The sequence below is a fragment of the Sus scrofa genome, chromosome 6 (assembly GCF_000003025.6).
Source record: "Sus scrofa isolate TJ Tabasco breed Duroc chromosome 6, Sscrofa11.1, whole genome shotgun sequence".
Taxonomy (NCBI): domain Eukaryota; kingdom Metazoa; phylum Chordata; class Mammalia; order Artiodactyla; family Suidae; genus Sus; species Sus scrofa.
The window spans coordinates 95092194-95111399 of record NC_010448.4 but is presented as its reverse complement, the minus strand read 5'-3'; the positions used below and the strand labels follow the sequence as shown (position 1 = coordinate 95111399).

Below are 19206 nucleotides of genomic sequence, written 5' to 3'. Positions count from 1 at the left end.
TGTATGTCAGTCTATTGTGTACACTGGCAGTGGGAGATGCTGCCTTCTGGTCTCCGTGCAGGCTCGCTAATCACTAATGGCACAGACCTGGGAGCGAGCAATCTCAGCCAAGCCCGCCGTCAGTCCCACCTCTGAAAACAGCTTTTCCCTTGTGTTGTAAAGCCAGCCTTCCTTGCCCAAGCCACCCTCCAAACTCTGCCAACCATTCCCTGGTGACTTCATACCTAACCCCTCCCTTTGCTACCTCATCTTCTACGGGCTTTCTTGGCAATTTCAGCACTCATCCTGATGATCCAACTATCACCCCATCTGTATAATTTGTCTGCCTTCCAGAATCTGATGGCTTTCACTTTCACTCTGCTTTAGACACCCACACAGCCACACACTGGACCTCACCATTGCCATGAGCAGCTCCAGAGTTCTCTCTGCCCTTCTCTGTGCCCACTGTTCTTAACTGCTCACATTTTTATTCTATCCTAGTAACCAATCTATCTCTATTGTTATTTTGATTTCTAGCTAATCAATTCTTCTCAGTTCACCTTGCCCATTAAGGCTCTCTGCTTTCCTCTAACTCTACACACAGAGATTTCAATGCTTCTTCCTCTAATACTCTAAACACTTTGGCCTCCAATTCTCCTACCACTTTTCATTTCTCAATTTATTTCAACAAATGTAATTAAGTACCGATTATGGACCATTCATTATGACAGGTGATGAAAAGAAAAGTGTTAAGTAAGATCACATTTCCTGTCCTCATGGGACTTATGATGCATTGGAGCAAACAGAGAAATAACAACAAAAGTAACAAGTATTATATATAAGCAAACTGCTTTGGGAGCACAAAAAAAGAGAATTTCCCAAGTTAGTGAGAATTACTGATAAGAGCGACAAAAATGAACTAACTCCAAAACTATGCATACCATTCCATGTCATTTTGACCGGTGCTGTTGCCTGGCAACTAGAACTGTACCACATCTTTTCCATACAGCTCTCTAAGCAAATGAACTCTGACCCCCTCATCCATCTTCCTCTCTACCACAAACTCTCTCTGTATCTTTAACCCTCTTTCCATCCCCCTCCCGGGATCTAAGAGGCATTTTTCTTTTCTTTTTCCAAAGAAACTACACAGGCCGTGCTCTGGGTCTCAGCCCTCACTGGACCTGGTTCCATCAACTAGGAATCAGTAGGGGGAAGGAAGGTGTGTGGGAAGCAGCATGGAAGGAGCATTGCACAAATGTGAGGGCACCTGGTTCGTGGAAGTCTCAGCTTCGATGTGATTCGGGGCAGGTCATTTCTGGGTTTCCTTCACATGAAATGTGAAGGCTGGACCAGCCATCTCTAAGGCGTCTTCCAGGGCAAACGCACTCTGACTCAAGCTCCTCCTCACTCCCATTCTCAGCTTTCCCCTCTTCACTGGCTTCTCCTCCCATGTCTAAAAATGAGTTGCCTTCCTTTCTCATCTAGAGAGGAAAACATCTTTACTATGTTCTAAATACTCTTCTGCTCCATGGGGACTGTTCTCTTAAGTCACAGCTGAGACCTTCCCCTCGGCCCTGACGTGTCACTTAACCCTGACCATCCCCTCACCCAGTTCTCACGATGATGAGCACTGGTTTTCCCTCTTCCTGGAAGACGTTCCTTTTCCCCACCTCCTGGGCTGGTTTATTTTGCCTCTTCCCTTGGACCTCCACCTGAGGTGAGTCACTCTTCTGCATCTTCTCTTCTCTTCTCTAGGGCTCCCCCTCTCGGGCCACAAGCTCCATGTGAGGATTTCTAAATGATCTGTCCACAACACAACTGCTCACTAGCAATCAAGACTCAGAACTGACTGTCAGCCAGATTTACCAAGGACTCACCAGGGGCGCTGAGACCATCCCTAAATAGGGACCCGAAGCCAACATTCCCTGGCAGAATGGGGAACACACAGGACACCCTTACCTGTCGCTGCTTTAGGAAGTCCAGGGCAATCTGCACGTTCTGCAGCCTGTGAAATCGCATCCTGCCCTTCTCCCGGGGCTGTAAACAAACACAACGAAAGGGATGTTAATTGCAGCCATACCAGTTTACAAACCCCTTTCCTCTTTCTTTTCCAGGACTAAGAGACTACAAAGATTTCCTCTTGGTTGAAGCCAGGTGTGGGAGCATGACATAAAGCACCCCTTAAGGGCAGGGCCTGTGTGTGTTTTCACCATGCTTGTCGAGGCCCCACCAGGATCCCCGTGAACACACAGCACCTTTGGCTACAACACTGAATTAGTGCCACAGTGTCTCTACAGGTGCTTCTGCATCCATACATGGCTTGATTCTGCATGTGAGGTTCATGGGGATGAAGACTTGGCTCTCTGACTCCCAGAATCACAGGTAAATGCTACTGTAAGGGAAGGGTAGAAAGTCCTAAATTCATATTGCATAGGAATGGACAGAGCCAACCTTACTATAAACCTAGCAAAAGAAGCTCGAGGTAGCTGATTTTAAAATAGGGAAGGAGGAGTTACACATGCTCAATAAGCAAGTGAAAAGATCTAAAATTGGAGGCAGAAACCAGCAAGAAACCTATTTTCTAGGAAGACAGGTGTCAATGTAAGAAAGCTACCCTTTACCCCAGTATGAAATACCCAAAGCAGACAAGACCTTCACAGTGTGGGGCTATTCGACATAGTACTCCGAAGAAAGGTATTTCCTCTAGTCGCTCGCCCTTGGATATCATACAAGACATGGGGAAGGTCCACCTCCACCCAGGGCCTCCAGTGGCCCCTGCCCATGGCTCAAGTCCTACCCAACCAAACATGCATCAAGTTTCCCCAGTGAGTACAGGCAAGGATGGCTATCTACCCTGGAATGTTTTCCCTGCTCGCTTTCCAATATTGTTTTTCATTTTACTAAAATTGGGACTAAAACATCACTCTCACTAGATTACACCCAATTCATTTGTAAAGGTCAAGTTGGTACCACTTAAAGGCTGATAAAATACAAGATAGCTCCGTTGTGCTTACATGCACAGAGGAAACTGCCCCAGACAGTAACAGGTAAAAAGTAAACCCAACGCATGGAAAGACAAGGGTGGAAGCATCTCTCTGTGGGTCTCCCAACACTTCTAAATAACCCTCCCAAACCAGGGTCAGCTACAGAGGGGTTGAGGCCTCACTGTGTAACAGGATAACTTTATAAGTCACACTTTAGGAAAAATCTTTTTAGCAACAACCTCATCTCAGTCACTGCAGCTAAACTAATTGTGAGTATGGCTTAGAAGATGACAGGGCCTGTGAAACTAAACATTCTAAGGCAATGAGGAGGGAAATCAATGGAGTGAAAAGATGACTTTGGACACAGAGAATGGGGATACTCCCTAACCCTTATTTCTGAAGAAAGATCAGAGGCTCTAGTTTAGAGTCTGTAAGCAGAAAACAGCCCTTGTACCCACTCTAATCTTTGCTCCTATGTACTTCCCACCAAAAATACCCTTAAGAACATGCAAGTTAAACCTCTGTCCTCTACAGCACCTAGAGGTGTTATTGACCAAGGCAGGGAATTTCCATGCAGTGAGTGGTTTGCAAACAACAGGCTGTTTTGAAAGCAAATGACATGGTGTGTGGTGACAACCTAGAGGCCAGAAAGGCGGAGAGAGAGTCCCTGTTAGTCTGCAGTGTGGAGTCATGAGCAATTAACTGTCATGCTATCGCGACTAAGCTTTCACAATTCTGCAGTCTGGACTCAGACAACACACAAGGCCACCAGAAAGTCATGGGTCTCTAGGTCACAAAGGGACCTGACACTGCCAAACACCATTCTTCGTTCTGTGCTAGCCACTCTCAGATAAGCAAAACAATTCCCACTCCAGGATCATCTAACAGTGGCAAGAGGCACAATTAGTTTTAACCACTTTCTTTGGGATCCAAATTCCCAGGTGGACAAGGAAGAAGGCAATTGGTAACTGAGCTCCTTGGAGACCAAGAGAACCCCAAACTCTCTGGCGGCCCTGCAGTGAGGCTGGGATGCTGGTGTCCCCAGGAGGACCTACTACATCATCATCATCTTCCTCCTCCTGCTCCTCGCTGTGTGTGTGGCGCCAGGAGGGCATGCTCACCAGACGGAGGGTCTTCAGCCCTGCTGGCTCCTTTGACCACCAACCAAGACAAAGACACGGCAGAGTAACAGGAAGTTCGCAACACAAAAATGAAAAGGAAATGAATGCAGAAAAAAAAAGGTGAAAATAAATATGAAAATACCCTCCCACCTCCACAAAGATGCAAAACCAAATCAAGACCACAGCAGATGGTTGTACTGAACACTTCTTATGTTGAAACACAGCTTTAGTTCTTCTTGGCCATCCACCTTCTCTCTCTGCTTTTGTGAACCAACTCAGGGAGAAAGGGTGATAATAACCATGAAAGTGATATTTGGATGGTTTCTGGTGAGAAGATGATATTCCATGACTATCCCCATAAACACCTATAAGTTTTCAAAGGCTAGGAAAAGAAATTAGACTGCACTGGTTTTAACCTGTTATAAGCAATATCATTGAAAAGATTTTTATTTTTCATTGAAAAGATTTGTATCTTTTCAATACAAAATCACTACATTCAACAAATATACCAGCCAAATTGCCCAAAATATAACTTTGTGGGCATTGAAAAGTAAAGTTCAGCACAAAGTGAAATTCTGATTACTTAAGAGATTTATAAAAGAGGACCAGAGAAGAACTAGAATTTGTATGTACTGGCTGTGTTAATAAAGGCATCTATTAATTTTAGGCCATTAAAAATTATAAAATTAATTCTATTTCTAGGCCCAAAAATGTGAAACCAAAACAAAGGGCCCAGGGGAAGCCAAGCCCCAAACCTAGAAGAAGCTATCACTTATAGAGTGAAATCCAATATGCCAAATTCTGCTCTTGAAACACGACAAACTATGACTGAGAATTCATTAAGGCAGCAAGTGTGCTGGCTCCACGGGCTCCTGGTGCTGGGGCCTCTCCAGGGCGCTCCTCCCTCACAGGCGTTTCCAGGAGGCAGCCCTGGCCTCTCCTAAATGAAGAGCATGGTGTCTGAGAGGCTCCAGACAGAATGGGTGCTGCACAGGAGCACCTGCTCCCATTAGGCTCACGTACATGAACAACGAGCCCACAGTGGGGTTGTGCTGATCCCTCACACAAAGGGAGGATAAGGACTATCATCCTAGGAGCCCTCAAATAGGTAGGTGCTTCCACAGCCATGCCTAATACATTTGGGGAGGAGGCAGGTATAGCTGATTATCCAAGGAGCCCACATGTACTGCATCTGAGGCTATGATCAGACATCACCTTCAGCACTTCTCCAAACCTGTGAGAGACAGCGAGTCACAGCAGGGAGAAAGTGAGGTGATTTGGGGGAAAAAATGACTCTAAACACCTGGGCTTTTAAAGGTAAACTTCAGGTCTTTACTAAATACAGAAAATAAAACAATTCACAGAAGGAAAAACAGAAGGAGTCTATACAGACTGACATAAAGCTGTAAGAATAAAAATACATCTTATTCAAAAATCTTTAGGAGTTCCCATCGTGATGCAGTGGAAAGAATCTGACTAGGAACCATGAGGTTGCGGGTTCGATCCCTGGCCTCTCTCAGTGGGTTAAGGATCTGGTATTGCGATGAGCTGTGGTGTAGGTCGCAGACCTTGCTTGGATCTGGCATTGCTGTGGCTGTGGCGTAGGCCAGCAGCTACTGCTCCAATTAGACCCCTAGCCTGGGAACCTCCATATGCTGTGGGTGTGGCCCCAAAAAGATGAAAAGATGGAAAAAAAAAAAAAAAAAAACTTTAAATGTGAATCTACTATTCCAGAAATACTAGCATCTATAAATAAAGATCAAGTGAGGAGAAAATATACAGGTATGAAAGGAACAGAGATGATATCTGATTCCATCGAGAAATAAGAACATACTGGAGTTCTAGTCATGGCTCTGCAGAAACAAATCCGACTAGTACCCATGAGGATGCAGGTTTGTTCCCTGGCTTGCTCAGTGGGTTAAGGATCCGGCATTGCCATGAGCTGTGGTATAAGCTGGCAGCTATAGCTCTGATTGGACCCCTAGCCTGGGAACCTCCATATGCCTAGGGTTTGGCCCTAAAAAGACAAAAGACAAAAGACAAAAAAAAAAAAAAAAAAAAAAAAAGAAGAAGAAGAATATATGGTACATCAATTTAAGATGGAAAGGAATCATATCATTCTTAACCTGTTAGTCTGAGTTAGAAACAGAGTCCACCAATCACCTCTTCTACTTCTTCCCATATAACACAGTGAGCAGTGACAACCACTGCCCTAACACTCAACAGGATGGACCCCCAAGTCATTAACAGGGCCACCCTGGGAGGCCACTCATTAGGAGGAGAGAGAGAAGCTCACCAGTTTGATGCCTGAGAGGACCTCCAGGAGGGAGATCAGGTTATGGCCATCCCGCAGATCTTCATAAAGATCATTGATGTGCTTGCGGACCTGTGCAGGAAAGCAAAACAGACCAGTTTTAGTTGATCCTGAATTACTTTATTATCTACACAACCATCTCTAGTTCTAGGTAAACACAAATTAAAGGATTTGAAACTGGAAACAATCATAAAATTCAGGAATTTTCAGGTTGGAGTATAATACATATGAAATGGTAGCACTTAAACAGAAGTCTATGTGCATTTTTTTAAACTGAAACCAGATCTATCACACACTCCAGCCAACCCTGAACACTAGTCCAGCCAAGAGGATGAGAAGTCTTTATCATCCTGGAACATCTCAGGAATTATTATGGACCAAAATGTGATACCAGAGCCAGTGTTGGGCAGATGAGACAAGCCCAAGTTGGAAAAGCCTTCCAGAGTGCTACAAAGGAAACAGAGGTGCTAGCTACCCAGCATCCCACAGGGTATACCTCTAATTTAACCCCTTTCTTACAAATCCTTCTCCTAGTGAATTTAAGAACTATTTTCTTTTGGGGAAAAAAATAAATCCAATTTTATAATTGAAACTATGGAAAAGCAAGTATCACTTGAGAAAAATGTGTGATTAATGTCAAACACTGTGCTAAATGCTTTAAATGTTATCTCATCTATCCCTCGCACCTTGAAGATAGGTATTATTATTCCTATTTTACAAATGAGGAAACAAGGTATAAAGACGTTAAGTAACTTGCCCAAGGTCACAAATGGTAAAACTGGCCCCACTTTAGTCTTTCTGATTTTCAGTCTTTGCCATTACTACTATGCTTTATAATCAGCCATCATCTCATTTTATTTATTTAATCCAAATAACTGCCCTGTAAAGTTTACTGCCCCAATTCCATAGGAGAAACTAAGATCGTATAGCTTCAGGAAGTGGCTTAAGTGACGGATGCACTCCAAGTGTAGTCATAACTTCATTGAGTGACACTCAAACACAGGATCAGAAGACTAGTGGAAATTACAAGGAAGAAGATTTTTTTCAACATACGTAATTTTCTAGACAACAATAGAAAGGGTTACTCTCAGAAATAGTGAATTTCTAGTCACTGGAGTTTTTCGAGCAGAGGCTGGGATACTGGAACTTTTACATTCAAGTGGATGACTGAACATAAATCTGCTCCAATTGTAATTTAGCATTCTAAATAGATCGGGAATCAGGAAAGACAAAGACTGGAAACACTTCAGTAAACTTCCCAGAAAAGAAAGGACTTGAAGGATTAGAAAATACTTTGATAGAAAGAAAGAGGATGATGGAGTTCCCATAATGGCTCAGAGGAAATGAATCTGACTGGTATCCATGAGGACATAGGTTCAATCCCCAGCCTCCCTCGATGGGTTAAGGATCCGGCATTCCTGTGAGCTGTGGTGTAGGTCGCAGACATGGCTCGGATCTGGCATTGGTGTGACTGTGTTGTAGGCTGGCAGCTACCGCTCCGATTTGACCTATAGCCTGGGAATTTCCTTATGCCTCAGGTGTGACCCTAAAAGACAAAAAAAAAAAAAAAAAAAGAAAGAAAGAAAGAGAATGGTAAAACCACATAAGACTAGGTATAGAGGTGGAAATATATGAGATATGCATGTTTGTATATGTGTGTGAAGGAATAAGATGACGACAGGTAGATAACCTAATTGGAGAAAATGGTTCATGATGAATTAGATAATAGCTTTCAGGTATTTAAAGAGTAATTCTTCAAGGGAACCCTCCTATACTGTTGGCAGGAATGTAACTGGTACAACCACAATGGAGAACAGTATGGAGGTTCCTTAAAAAAACTAAATAAAGAACTCTCAAATGACCCAGCAATCCCACTCCTGGGTATATATCCAGAGAAAACCACAATTCAAAAAGTTACATGCACCCCAATGTTCACACTAGTACTATTTACAGTAGCCAAGACATGGAAACAACCTAAATATCCACTGACAGAGGAATGGATAAAGAAGATGTGGTACAGGAGTTCCCGTTGTGGCACAGCAGAAATGAATCTGACTAGAAACCATGACGTTTTGGGTTCAATCCCTGGCCTCGCTCAGTGGGTTAAGGATCTGGCCGTGAGCTGTGGTGTAGGTCACAGAGGTGGCTCGGATCTGGCTTTGCTGTGGCTGTGATGAAGGCCGGGAGCTGTAGCTCCAATTTGAACCCTAGCCTGGGACCCTCCATATGCCGTGGGTACAGCCCTAAAAAGCACCAAAAAAAAAAAAAAAAAGATATGGTACATATATACAATGAAGTATTACTCAGCCATCAGAATGAAATAATGCCATTTGTAGCAACATGGATGGACCTAGAGATTATCATACTAGGTGAAGTCAGACAAAGAAAGATAAATATCATATGATATCACTTATATGTAGAATCTAATTTTTAAAAATGATAAAAATGAATTTATTTACAAAACAGAAACAGAAATCATAGATTTCAAAATCAAACTGATGGTTATCAAAGAGAAATCTGGAGGAGAGGGATAAATTAGGAATTTGGGATTAATACATAAATACTACTATATATAAAATGGATAACAAGGAGCTACTGCATAGTATAGGGAAATCTACTCGATATTCTGTAATAATCTATATGGGAAAAGAATCTGAAAGAGAATGCATATATATATAACTGAATCACTTTGCTGTACACTTGAAACTAACACAACATTGTAAATCAACTATACTCTAATAAATTTTTTAAAATGAATATTTCTTCAATTTTTCTGTGCTATTCACAATGACATGATACACTTTTTAGTTTAATTTACAATATTAACATATTCCCTCTCGCTTCCTTTTTTTTTTTCTTTTTGACCACACCCACAGCATGCGGAAGTTCCTGGGCCAGGGCCTGAACCTAGACCATAGCAGTGATCCCAGCCACTGCAGTGACAACACAAGATCCTTAATCTGCTGCACCACAAGAGAATTCCTCCCATCATTTTCTTAAGTTTAGACAATGAATAAAGCAAAACACTTATCTCAGACTCCTATGATTTGCTGACTTCCACAGTGTAAATACTCTTACCAATTTCAAGCTATTAATATAATATCACTAAAAGCAATGTTGGGAAAAAATGTACAGTAGCATACCAACATATAGCTATTTCCATCAGAGAGATACAACAGACATAATTAATCACAAGAGTATAGATGATAATAACATGAAATAAAATAACTACAAAGTGAGAAGTTTTGAATATTTTAAATATAATTTACTTAATAAGCTTTTATAATTTAATTTTTTAATTTTGTTTTGTTTTGTCTTTTGTCTTTTCAGGGCCACACCTGCAGCATATAGAGGTTCCCAGGCTAGGGGTCTAATCAGAGCTATAGCAGCCGGCCTACGCCAGAGCCACAGAATGCCAGATCCAAGCCACATCTGCAACCTACACCACAGGTCACGGCAACGCCGGATCCTTAACCCACTGAGAGAGGCCAGGGATCGAACCCACAACCTCATGGTTCCTAGTCGGATTTGTTTCTGCTGTGCCACAACAGGAGCTCCTAATTTAATTTTTTTAAATGACAGTGCTTAGCAAACAGCTCATAAAATTCTTGGAAAATTTAATATTTGGCTCTCATGAGCCCACAAAAGTTGGCTCCAGTGCAACAGTGGCTCCAAAATTTCAAGACTCTCAGGTGGGTCCAAGGGTTCAAGCTTGAGTCTGGGACAACCACAGAGCACCTCTAACAGAAATTAGCAGGTCATAAGGGTTGGAAAGGGAATTGATTTGATAAGTTCAATTTTAAATATGCTGAATTTAAAACAGCAGCAAAGGAGCTCAAATGGAAATGTTCTTGAAGCAGCTGGAAATACCAGAATTCAATTTGGGTCAGCTGAGAATTTAAGTTCAGCAGTCATATGCATAAAGGTGCTAGCTAAAGACATGGGAAATGTTGGGCTTTCTGGGTTGGGACAAGAAAAAGAGCAGAGTGCTAAGGACTGAGCCTGAGGGAATAGCCAAAATTAGAAGGCAGGAGATGGGAAAGCAATCAACAAGAACAGGGGGCGCAAAAGGCAGTGAAAGAGGTAGGGAACAAACTGCGAAAATCTAATCAAGGAAGAGATGCTCGCCAGTATCAAATTCTATAGGACAAAGAGATGAGGACTAAGAAAGGGTTTTTGAATTTTCTACAAACAAGAGTGTTTTGGGTGAGAATAATTTTCCAAAGAGTGGTGAAATGGAAATCAGATTATAAATGAAAGGGAGGTTTAAAAAAGTCAGAAACTGGGAGTTCCCATTGTGAAGCAGCAGACTTGTCCATGAGGATGCAGGTTTGATCCCCGGCCTCACTCAGTGGGTCAATGATCTGGCAATACTGTGGCTGTGGTGTGGGCTGGCAGGTGTGTAGCACTGATTCAACCCCTAGCCTGGGAACTTCCTTATGTCTCAGGTATGGCCCTAAAAAGCAAAAACAAACAAACAAATAAATAAATAAAGTCGGAAATTATTAAATATGTGATTTTAAGGGTTAAGAAGAGACTCTAATGAGGGATTTATTTTGATGCCTAAGACCTGAACACAGGGAGTGACCATCGAATAATTGTTGAAATAAATTATATCTGGAAAAAAAAAAAAAAAGGAGTTCCCGTCGTGGCGCAGTGGTTAATGAATCCGACTAGGAACCATGAGGTTGCGGGTTCGGTCCCTGCCCTTGCTCAGTGGGTTAACGATCCGGCGTTGCCGTGAGCTGTGGTGTAGGTTGCAGACTCGGCTCGGATCCCGCGTTGCTGTGGCTCTGGCGTAGGCCGGTGGCTACAGCTCCAATTCAACCCCTAGCCTGGGAACCTCCATATGCCGAGGGAGCGGCCCAAGAAATAGCAACAACAACAACAACAAAAAAGACAAAAGACAAAAAAAAAAAAAAAAAAAAAATTATATCTGGGTTGCAGAGCAAGTGAGATCATGTTATCACCAGGATACTAAACACCACAGAGGGCTGCAAAGAAAAGGCAGCACTTTGAAATGTAAAGTCAGTTTCACATCCAGGCCCCAATATCTCCCAAAAATTCCAGTTATGTTTTACACCTATGAATAGCAAAATTCAACCACCTTAAAAGAGATTTAAATGAGAACTAGTTCACTTTCTCAGTCTCTGTGTGATTATAATAACCAAACAACTATGAAAACCAGCAGAGAGATAGAGACAAAGGTAATGGGGGAAGGGAGTGTAATGAGATTTCTCTTTTCTGGAAAATTTTCAACAGAGAACAGTAGTCTGTTTCTGAAGCATACCGGACACAGCTCTGCAAAGAAAAGCATAAAAAAACTAGCTAACAATTACCTGTGCTTTTACATCAGAAAATTTTCAAATGCAGGATGGGTTTGGATAGGGCTCAATTAACATTCCACAATCATGCTGCTAGCAAATGGCCAGGCCCATCAAATCCAGGTCGGCCCCATTCTTTTAAGTCTTGACCTCTTCTGAACATACCAACTTGCCTCTAAAGTTTTCCACAAATGTCTTAAGAAAAAGTCCAGTGGATTAAGCACCAGAAGTATCAGAGGCAACTGAATGAAGCCAGGAGTACTCAGGAATCACCCATATATGTTTCTTTCCAACAAATAATCATGCTACTCTGTCAACAAGATGAGAGAAAAACTTCAAGTGCCTGTTTGCACTCTCTGTGAAAGTCACCATCAAAATTAATTCTCTAGAACTCTCCAAAGAGTATGAACAAAATGGCTGAAAAATTCATGAAAAGATTCTCAATATCATTAGCCATAGAGAAAGTGTAAATCAAAACTACAGTGAGATACCACTTCACAAAACCCACTAGGATGGCAACAATCAAAAAGACAGATAACAGATGTTGATGAGGCCATAGAGAAACTGGAACCCTCATACACTCCGGGTGAGAATGGAAAATGGTGCAGCTGCTTTGGAAAACAGTCTGACAGTTCCTCAAAACGCTAAACACAAGTTACCACATGACCCAGTAATTTCACTCCTACGTATATACCCAAGAGAATTAAAAACATATGTCCAGAAAAAAAAAACTTGTACATGAATGAATGTTTATAGCAGTATTCATTGTTCACAATAGCCAAAAAGTGAAAATAATCCAAATGTCTAAATATTATGCTGAGAGAAGCCAAAGAACCACATATTATATGATTCCATTTATATGAGATATCAGAACAGGCAAACCTACAGACTGGAGGTTGCCCAGGACTAGGGGAGGACATGGGGGATGGTTAGGGGTAATGACTAAAAAGAAGGTTTTTTTGGGGGGTGAGGAAAATTTTCTAAAATTGATTGTGATGACAGTTGTGCAATTCTGTGAATAATATAAAAGCCATTGACTTGTATACTCTAAATGGGTGAATTATATGTTATATGAATTAAATCTCAACAAAGCTATTTTTAAAAATTAATGAATGACTGAATTTTGAGACCAGGCCAATCCTCTCGAATCACCATGCATTAATAAGCCAAGGAAAGCTCTGCTCTCCCAATTTTTAAAAGATTGGCTTGAAGTCATAGAAAAAAACAGCTTCCCCCAATTTCTGAGTGGCTTTAACAAAGGGAATAAATTGCACTTCAGTGTTCAGAACCAGAATCTGAGCCCAAAGGGACTTTAAAGATTACTGAATTTCTAATGTTCTTAGTTTACAGAAGAGATAAGCATTGTCTAGAGAAATTAAGTAACTTTGTACCATCATTTAGCTGGAAAATGTCAGCTCATTGTCTCCTGACTCTGAGTCCAATGCTCTTTCCCTTCACAAGGCTTCCAGGATGAAGGGTAGAAATGACATATTATCAATAGTATTAAATTATAAGAGGAAGCCCCTCACTCCCAAAAGAACCAAGGATTGTCACGTAGAATTCATTAAGACCTACTGAAAACATGAACTAGAAAAACTTTCCTCTAAGACTGTTAAAACACAAGCAGCTCAATTTCCTTGATCCACACTATGCTTGAGGAGCAATAAACAGGTGAGAGGAGAAAGTTTCAAAGAGAAGAACATGTTATTTACGCTCATCTACACTTACTAAAACATACAGGGAAACAACAGGTGAGCCTGGTGACTTCGGATAGATTTCTCGACTTATAGATTTTTAGACTATAAGAGGGGAATTGCATATTGATTTAACAGCCAAACTGATCTTCCAGGAAAAGCCTAATACTAAAAAAAAAAAAAAAAAAAAAAACCCAAAACAACAACAACAATAAAACCCACATTACAGTTGTCACAGACTTTTCTTTCACTCTAGAGAGAACTGTGTTCAAATGCAAGGAATAAGAGCAGGGGCTGGGAATCTCGGTTGGAGTAAGCAGAGTGAGACGGGGAGCAAAAGTGTGAGGCTCTCTGCAGATAAGAATTCCATCGTCTCTGTTTGTCTCTGTTTCGAGAGTTCCTTAAATTGTGAGGAATCTAACAGTAGCACCAGCCAAGCCAGATTAACAAAGATTCTCTGAGGATGGGGGTGGCTCTAAAGTCCATAAAGGGTAGCTTTACTTAGCAAACAGGCACTGATGCTCAGGGAACAGGGCCTTTAAATCCAAGTATAAGAACCAAAACTTGCAGTGGGGGTTGCGATGCATTCGGGGTGAAATCAAGCTCTGAAAACTCAGGTCCAGGCAGAGGCAGTCACAAACCACCACCATATGGTCACAGTTGGGCAACAAAGGCAACACTCCTCAGCATCTGACCAGCACTACTCTGTCAAGCTCTTAAATTAAACTCCACTGCCAGTCTCCTTCTGACCTTTCTCACAGACATGAATAAGCAAAGGGGTGTGAAAGTACACGCAGTGTTTAGGGAGCAGTGAGCTGTTTCACGTGGCCGCAGCACAGAGGCTGCGGCACTGGAAAGAGCATCCGGAACCATTAGAGCTACTTCCCACCCTATGTTCAGCTAGAGAGCCTCAAAGAGATGGAGAAAAATTGAGAACAATAGTGAAAATGTGGAGATAAAACTTTTGCTGGTTTTTCTGGATTTTTTTTTTTTTTTTTTTTTTTGTGGCCAAACCCATGGCATGTATAAGTTTCCAGTCCAGAGATCGAACCTGTGCCACAGCAAAGACTGGTTCCACAACAGTGACAATACCAGATTCTTAACCCACTGCACCACTAGGGAACTCCTCGGGATTCTTCATTAGGAGAAGGCCAGTGGCTTCTACATTGTATACATGAATAAAAATGGAAAGAATTATTCCATCTGTTAAATACTTTCCTCTCTACGCACTAACCTCCACCATCAATAGGAACCGACCAGAGAAAGCATTTCTCTTCCTTCTCAGAAGCTCATGCTCTAGGTTCTATCTCATCCTCTCCGTTTTTCTGAAGTTCTCTTTGGGGGAGGGGAATACACTTTTATCAGCTACCAATACCTAGAGGTACGGCAAGGAAAATGTAAATAAAACCTCACTTAAAACTCTAGATTTTTTTTTCTTTTTTTGCTTTTTAGGGCCACCCCTAAGGCATATGGAAGTTCCCAGGCTAGGGGTAGAATCAAAGCTGCAGCTACTGGCTATACCACAGCTACAGCAACTCAGGATCCAAGCCATGTCTGCAACCTACACCACAGCTCATGGCAACACTGGATCCTTAATCCACTGAGCAGGGTCAGGGATCAAATCCACATCCTCATGAATACTAGTTGGGTTCATTACCACTGAGTCACAATTCCCACAGATTTTACTTTTTGATGGTTTAGGCATATGAGGAGAACTCTTCGGTTTGTAGGACTTGTGTTCTAAAAATTAGGTTATTTATATATTTCAGATGCTTACTTTTAAAAATCTTTTTAAAGACTGGATAAAGAGTGTTCTCAACTAATAAAGAGGAAATAATTTGCTTATTCTAGAGCAAACTGTTTCCTAAAGAGACATTTGGAGATCCAAGATATTCTATGTCAACTAAATCTAGAACTTGAGAGGCTTGGTTGTTTTGACCTAACATCATCTACTTGCTAATGGCAACATTAGTGTGGCACATGTGTACTTGGGGGGCAAAGCAAAGGATGCTTGAGTTACACAGAACAGATCTTGATCCCTAATTCTCAGCCCAAAGTTCAAAGAATTCCAGCATGGAGCAATGATTGTGGTGGGCACATATCTCTGTGAAATATTCCAAGATGACAAAATGCCACTGGAACTGTAAGGCTAGGGCCAGAGAAGAGATGAAAAATTGCCAGGGATTTAAGTAAAGCTCTGGCTGGCTTCCAGTTTCTAACAATGCTATGAAGTGTTCGTCTAGTTTCTCCCTCCCTGGGCCTCCTGTCATCACACAGCACTGAGGCAGAGGTCCAACAGGCAACATCAGCTACAAATGAAGAGCACAGAGCCAGAGCATTTGCATTCAACTACAAAATTTAGGGGAACAAGCTGGAGGCAGGATAAATTCAGTTCTTCTAATTGTTAAGAGATGAGGTATGAAAGCAGAGCAAAGTAGGGCATGTTTAAGAGAAACAACTTACTTAATTACTTAATTTTGGTCGGAAGACTCATGATTGGTCCTTAGCTCTATCCTTTGCTAGCTGTGTGTTCTTAGGAAAGTCACTTCATCCTTCTAATTCTCACTTTCTTTAGGTGTTAAAATTGAAAGGATAAAAACACACTTACCTCCTTCTGGGTGACTGTAAGGATCAAGTCAGAGGAGAATGCACTTTGTAAGCTAAAAAGATTACTGAGATATAATTTACTCAAGGTAACAAACCCTTACTGGACACCCCTCACGTTCCTGATGCAGTACGTGGTAGAGACAGCAACACAAGCCCTGGCCCCCAGTGAGCACCGCCAGAGAACAGCAATATGTGAACACTACCACAGTGGTGTAGAATGAAGATGGAGTTGCAATAATTTAGTCCAAGGGAGGGAGGTCAGAGTCTCAGTGAGGGGCTATTGGACCTGGGCCCTGAAAAGTAAGTGGTGATGCCCAGGGCAGAGGAGGCCTGATGTGCATTTAAGGGAGAGAGAAATGAATGAGCAAGGAGGTGCGAAAGTACAGAGTGTGTAGGAAGCAGAGAGTTGTTTCATGTGGCTATAGCACAGGCGACACTGTGGACAGTGCCTGGTTGGAAACAGGTCATGAAGGGCTCTGCATCCTGGCAAAGCTAGGTATCACCAAACTAGAGGCGACTGGTAAATGCTCAAGAAATTACAGGAAAATAGCACTTCTGTCTTCCTGTCTCTCCCCCTTGCTTCTTTGTCCTAACTAAAAAAATCAGATATAACATCAATCCTTCAAGTTGTAATCTTGCAGAAAGACAAATGCTGAAAGTGCTAGGACAGACACACATAAGGACTCCCAGGAGGGCACAGAGGAAAGGGCAGTCAGTTCCATGAGGGAGCCACAGGAAAATATTTATTGAAGAGAAGTTGTTCAAGCAAAACAGAGCTGAGGAGGTAATCCACACAGAGGGAGCCCCATAGGCAAAGATATGGGTCATAAAAGAGCATGACAAACAGCTGAGCAGGAGCTTAAGGTGTGTGGGGAACTAGACACTATAAGCCTGGAAGGGGAAGTAGACCAGAGGCAGAGCTGCAGAGGTTAAAAGCACAAGCGCTAGGCTTTAGGTTCCCTGAGTTCTAGTATTTCAGCTCTACCTCCTTCTAGTGGTGTGACCTTGAGCAGGTTATCTAACCTCTCTAAACCTCATTGATAAACTGGGATTATTAATAGAATCTCTAGCATAACATCACTGAAGAATTAAATGAGATGAACCACATAAAGAACTGAGTACAGAAAGTCTGATTTACTGTAAGCACTCAAAAGACCACTACAACTGGAGTTCCCATTGTGGCTCAGTGGTTAATGAATCCGACTAGGAACCATGAGGTTGTGCGTTCGATCCCTGGCCTTGCTCAGTGGGTTAAATATCCGGCGTTGCCATGAGCTGTGGTATGGTTGGATCCTGCACTGCTGTGGCTCCGGCGTAGGTCGGCAGCTAGATCCCACTGGACCTCTAGCCTGGGAACCTCCATATGCCTCAGGAAGCGGCCCAAGAAATGGCAAAAAACAAACAAACAAAAAAACAAAACAAAAAAAAACCCCACTACAATTATCATTACACTTGTTCTTACAGAAAACTCTATTAGGACACTATTATAGCGGCCAGGTCAAGAGAAGAGGCCCTGGACCAGAGCAAAGGTTATGGGGATGGAGAAAAGAAGTCAGATGCAAGCATCTCTCTGAGTTGGAAGTGACTGGCTAGAATTGGTGACAGGGGCAGGACTAAATACAGGATGATGCCAGGTTCCTAACGAGGACAGCTGGGTACACAAGCACAAATATTTAGCAATCTGGGATGTGCTGAATATAGACTATGTCTAGTAACACGCAGATGACACATGGATACAAGTCCTTGGCTTAGGAAACAATGCAGGAAAAGGCTCCCTCGTTACTGCCTTATCTATAGTTTGTAGCTTGAAAATCACCCTTACCTGCACTTAAACAAATGGCCCTAAGGAGCCAAGTCTGATTTTTGTAACCATCTCCCCAACTGCAGTTTACTGAACCACAGAGACAGACACCTGACCCATGGAGGAGGAGAAAAATCCAGCCAACCAGACTGTGTGTTTGTGTCTTTAGAATCAAGAAGCTGCAGGAATTTAAACCACCATTTGATGGAGAGCTGCCAGGGCTCATACACAAGCAGTGGGAGAAATGAAGAGAAGCGAATGTAGGAGACTTATAGAAAGAAACAAAAATGAAGAAATACAAGGCCTCATAAAGAGAGACAGCAAGAGTAGCTGCCCTATAAAGTTTAGTTTTCATAAAGCTCAGTCACAGCCAGACACCAGATTCTGGAGGTCACCCTGTAGCCTCTTCTACTTGTGCTTCCTTGCATTCTATACAACCAAATGATCCCTGTGGCTCACACAGATGAGGCTGCCAAGGAATACAGAGCGAAACAAGAGAGTGGCCAAGGTTAGGATCTGAAGAACGTCAACCTGGAGGACTCATTCAGAAGAAGAAAAGCCAATGAAAGAGGCAAGAAAGGAGTTCCTTTCATGGCTCAGTGGTTAACGAACCCAACTAGGAGCCATGAGGATGCAGGTTTGATCCCTGGCATTGCTCAGTGGGTTAAGGATCCGGTGTTGCTGTGGGCTGTGGTGTAGGTTGCAGATGTGGCTCAGATCCTGCGTTGCTGTGGCTGTGCCGGTGGCTACAGTTCCGATTAGACCCCTAGCCTAGGAACCTCCATGTGCCATTGGTACAGACTTGGACAAAAAAAAAAAAAAAAAGGCCACACAGAGAAATCAAATGGCAGGAAGATAAAACTCGGCTACTGGATACAGCAATTAAGGGGTCACTGGTGACATTTCCCAGAGCAGTAATTACCATAACTCACAACTGTAACTTAAAAACTTAGTTTTCAAATCTGCCTGCCACATTAGTCACACTGTTTATCCTTAGGTGAGTTTGTTGTTGTTGCTGTTGTTGTTTTGGTCTTTTTAGGGCTGAACCCATGGCATGGAGGTCCCCAGGCTAGGGGTCGAATTGGAGTTGTAACTGCTGACCTGAACCATGACGGAACTCCCTAGGTGAGTTTTAATATGCCTCTGCCTTGGGTTTTCCTCTATTTAAAAATAACAGTAAGATCTTCCTACAACCCTAGCCATTCTGGAAGTGCTCTGTATTTTAAACTATATGGGGGTTACACGTGTGTATACATATTAAAAAAAATCATTAAACTGCTCATTCAAGATTTATGATGTACTTTAAGAGAGAGAGGTCAAAATCCCCTCTGCCCCATCTTTTTTTTTTTTTTTTTTTTTGTCTTTTTGCCATTTCTTGGGCC

The 19206-nt window shown here is 42.3% G+C and overlaps 1 protein-coding gene across 1 annotated transcript in view; it reads right to left on the bottom strand.

Moving 5' to 3' along the window:
• MACF1 (microtubule-actin crosslinking factor 1) overlaps positions 1-19206 on the bottom strand; it is a 357742-nt gene that overhangs the window by 206727 nt on the left and 131809 nt on the right. The window contains 2 exon segments of the mRNA XM_021095983.1: positions 1939-2016; positions 6381-6470. Coding sequence (XP_020951642.1) covers positions 1939-2016; positions 6381-6470 — 168 coding nt within the window.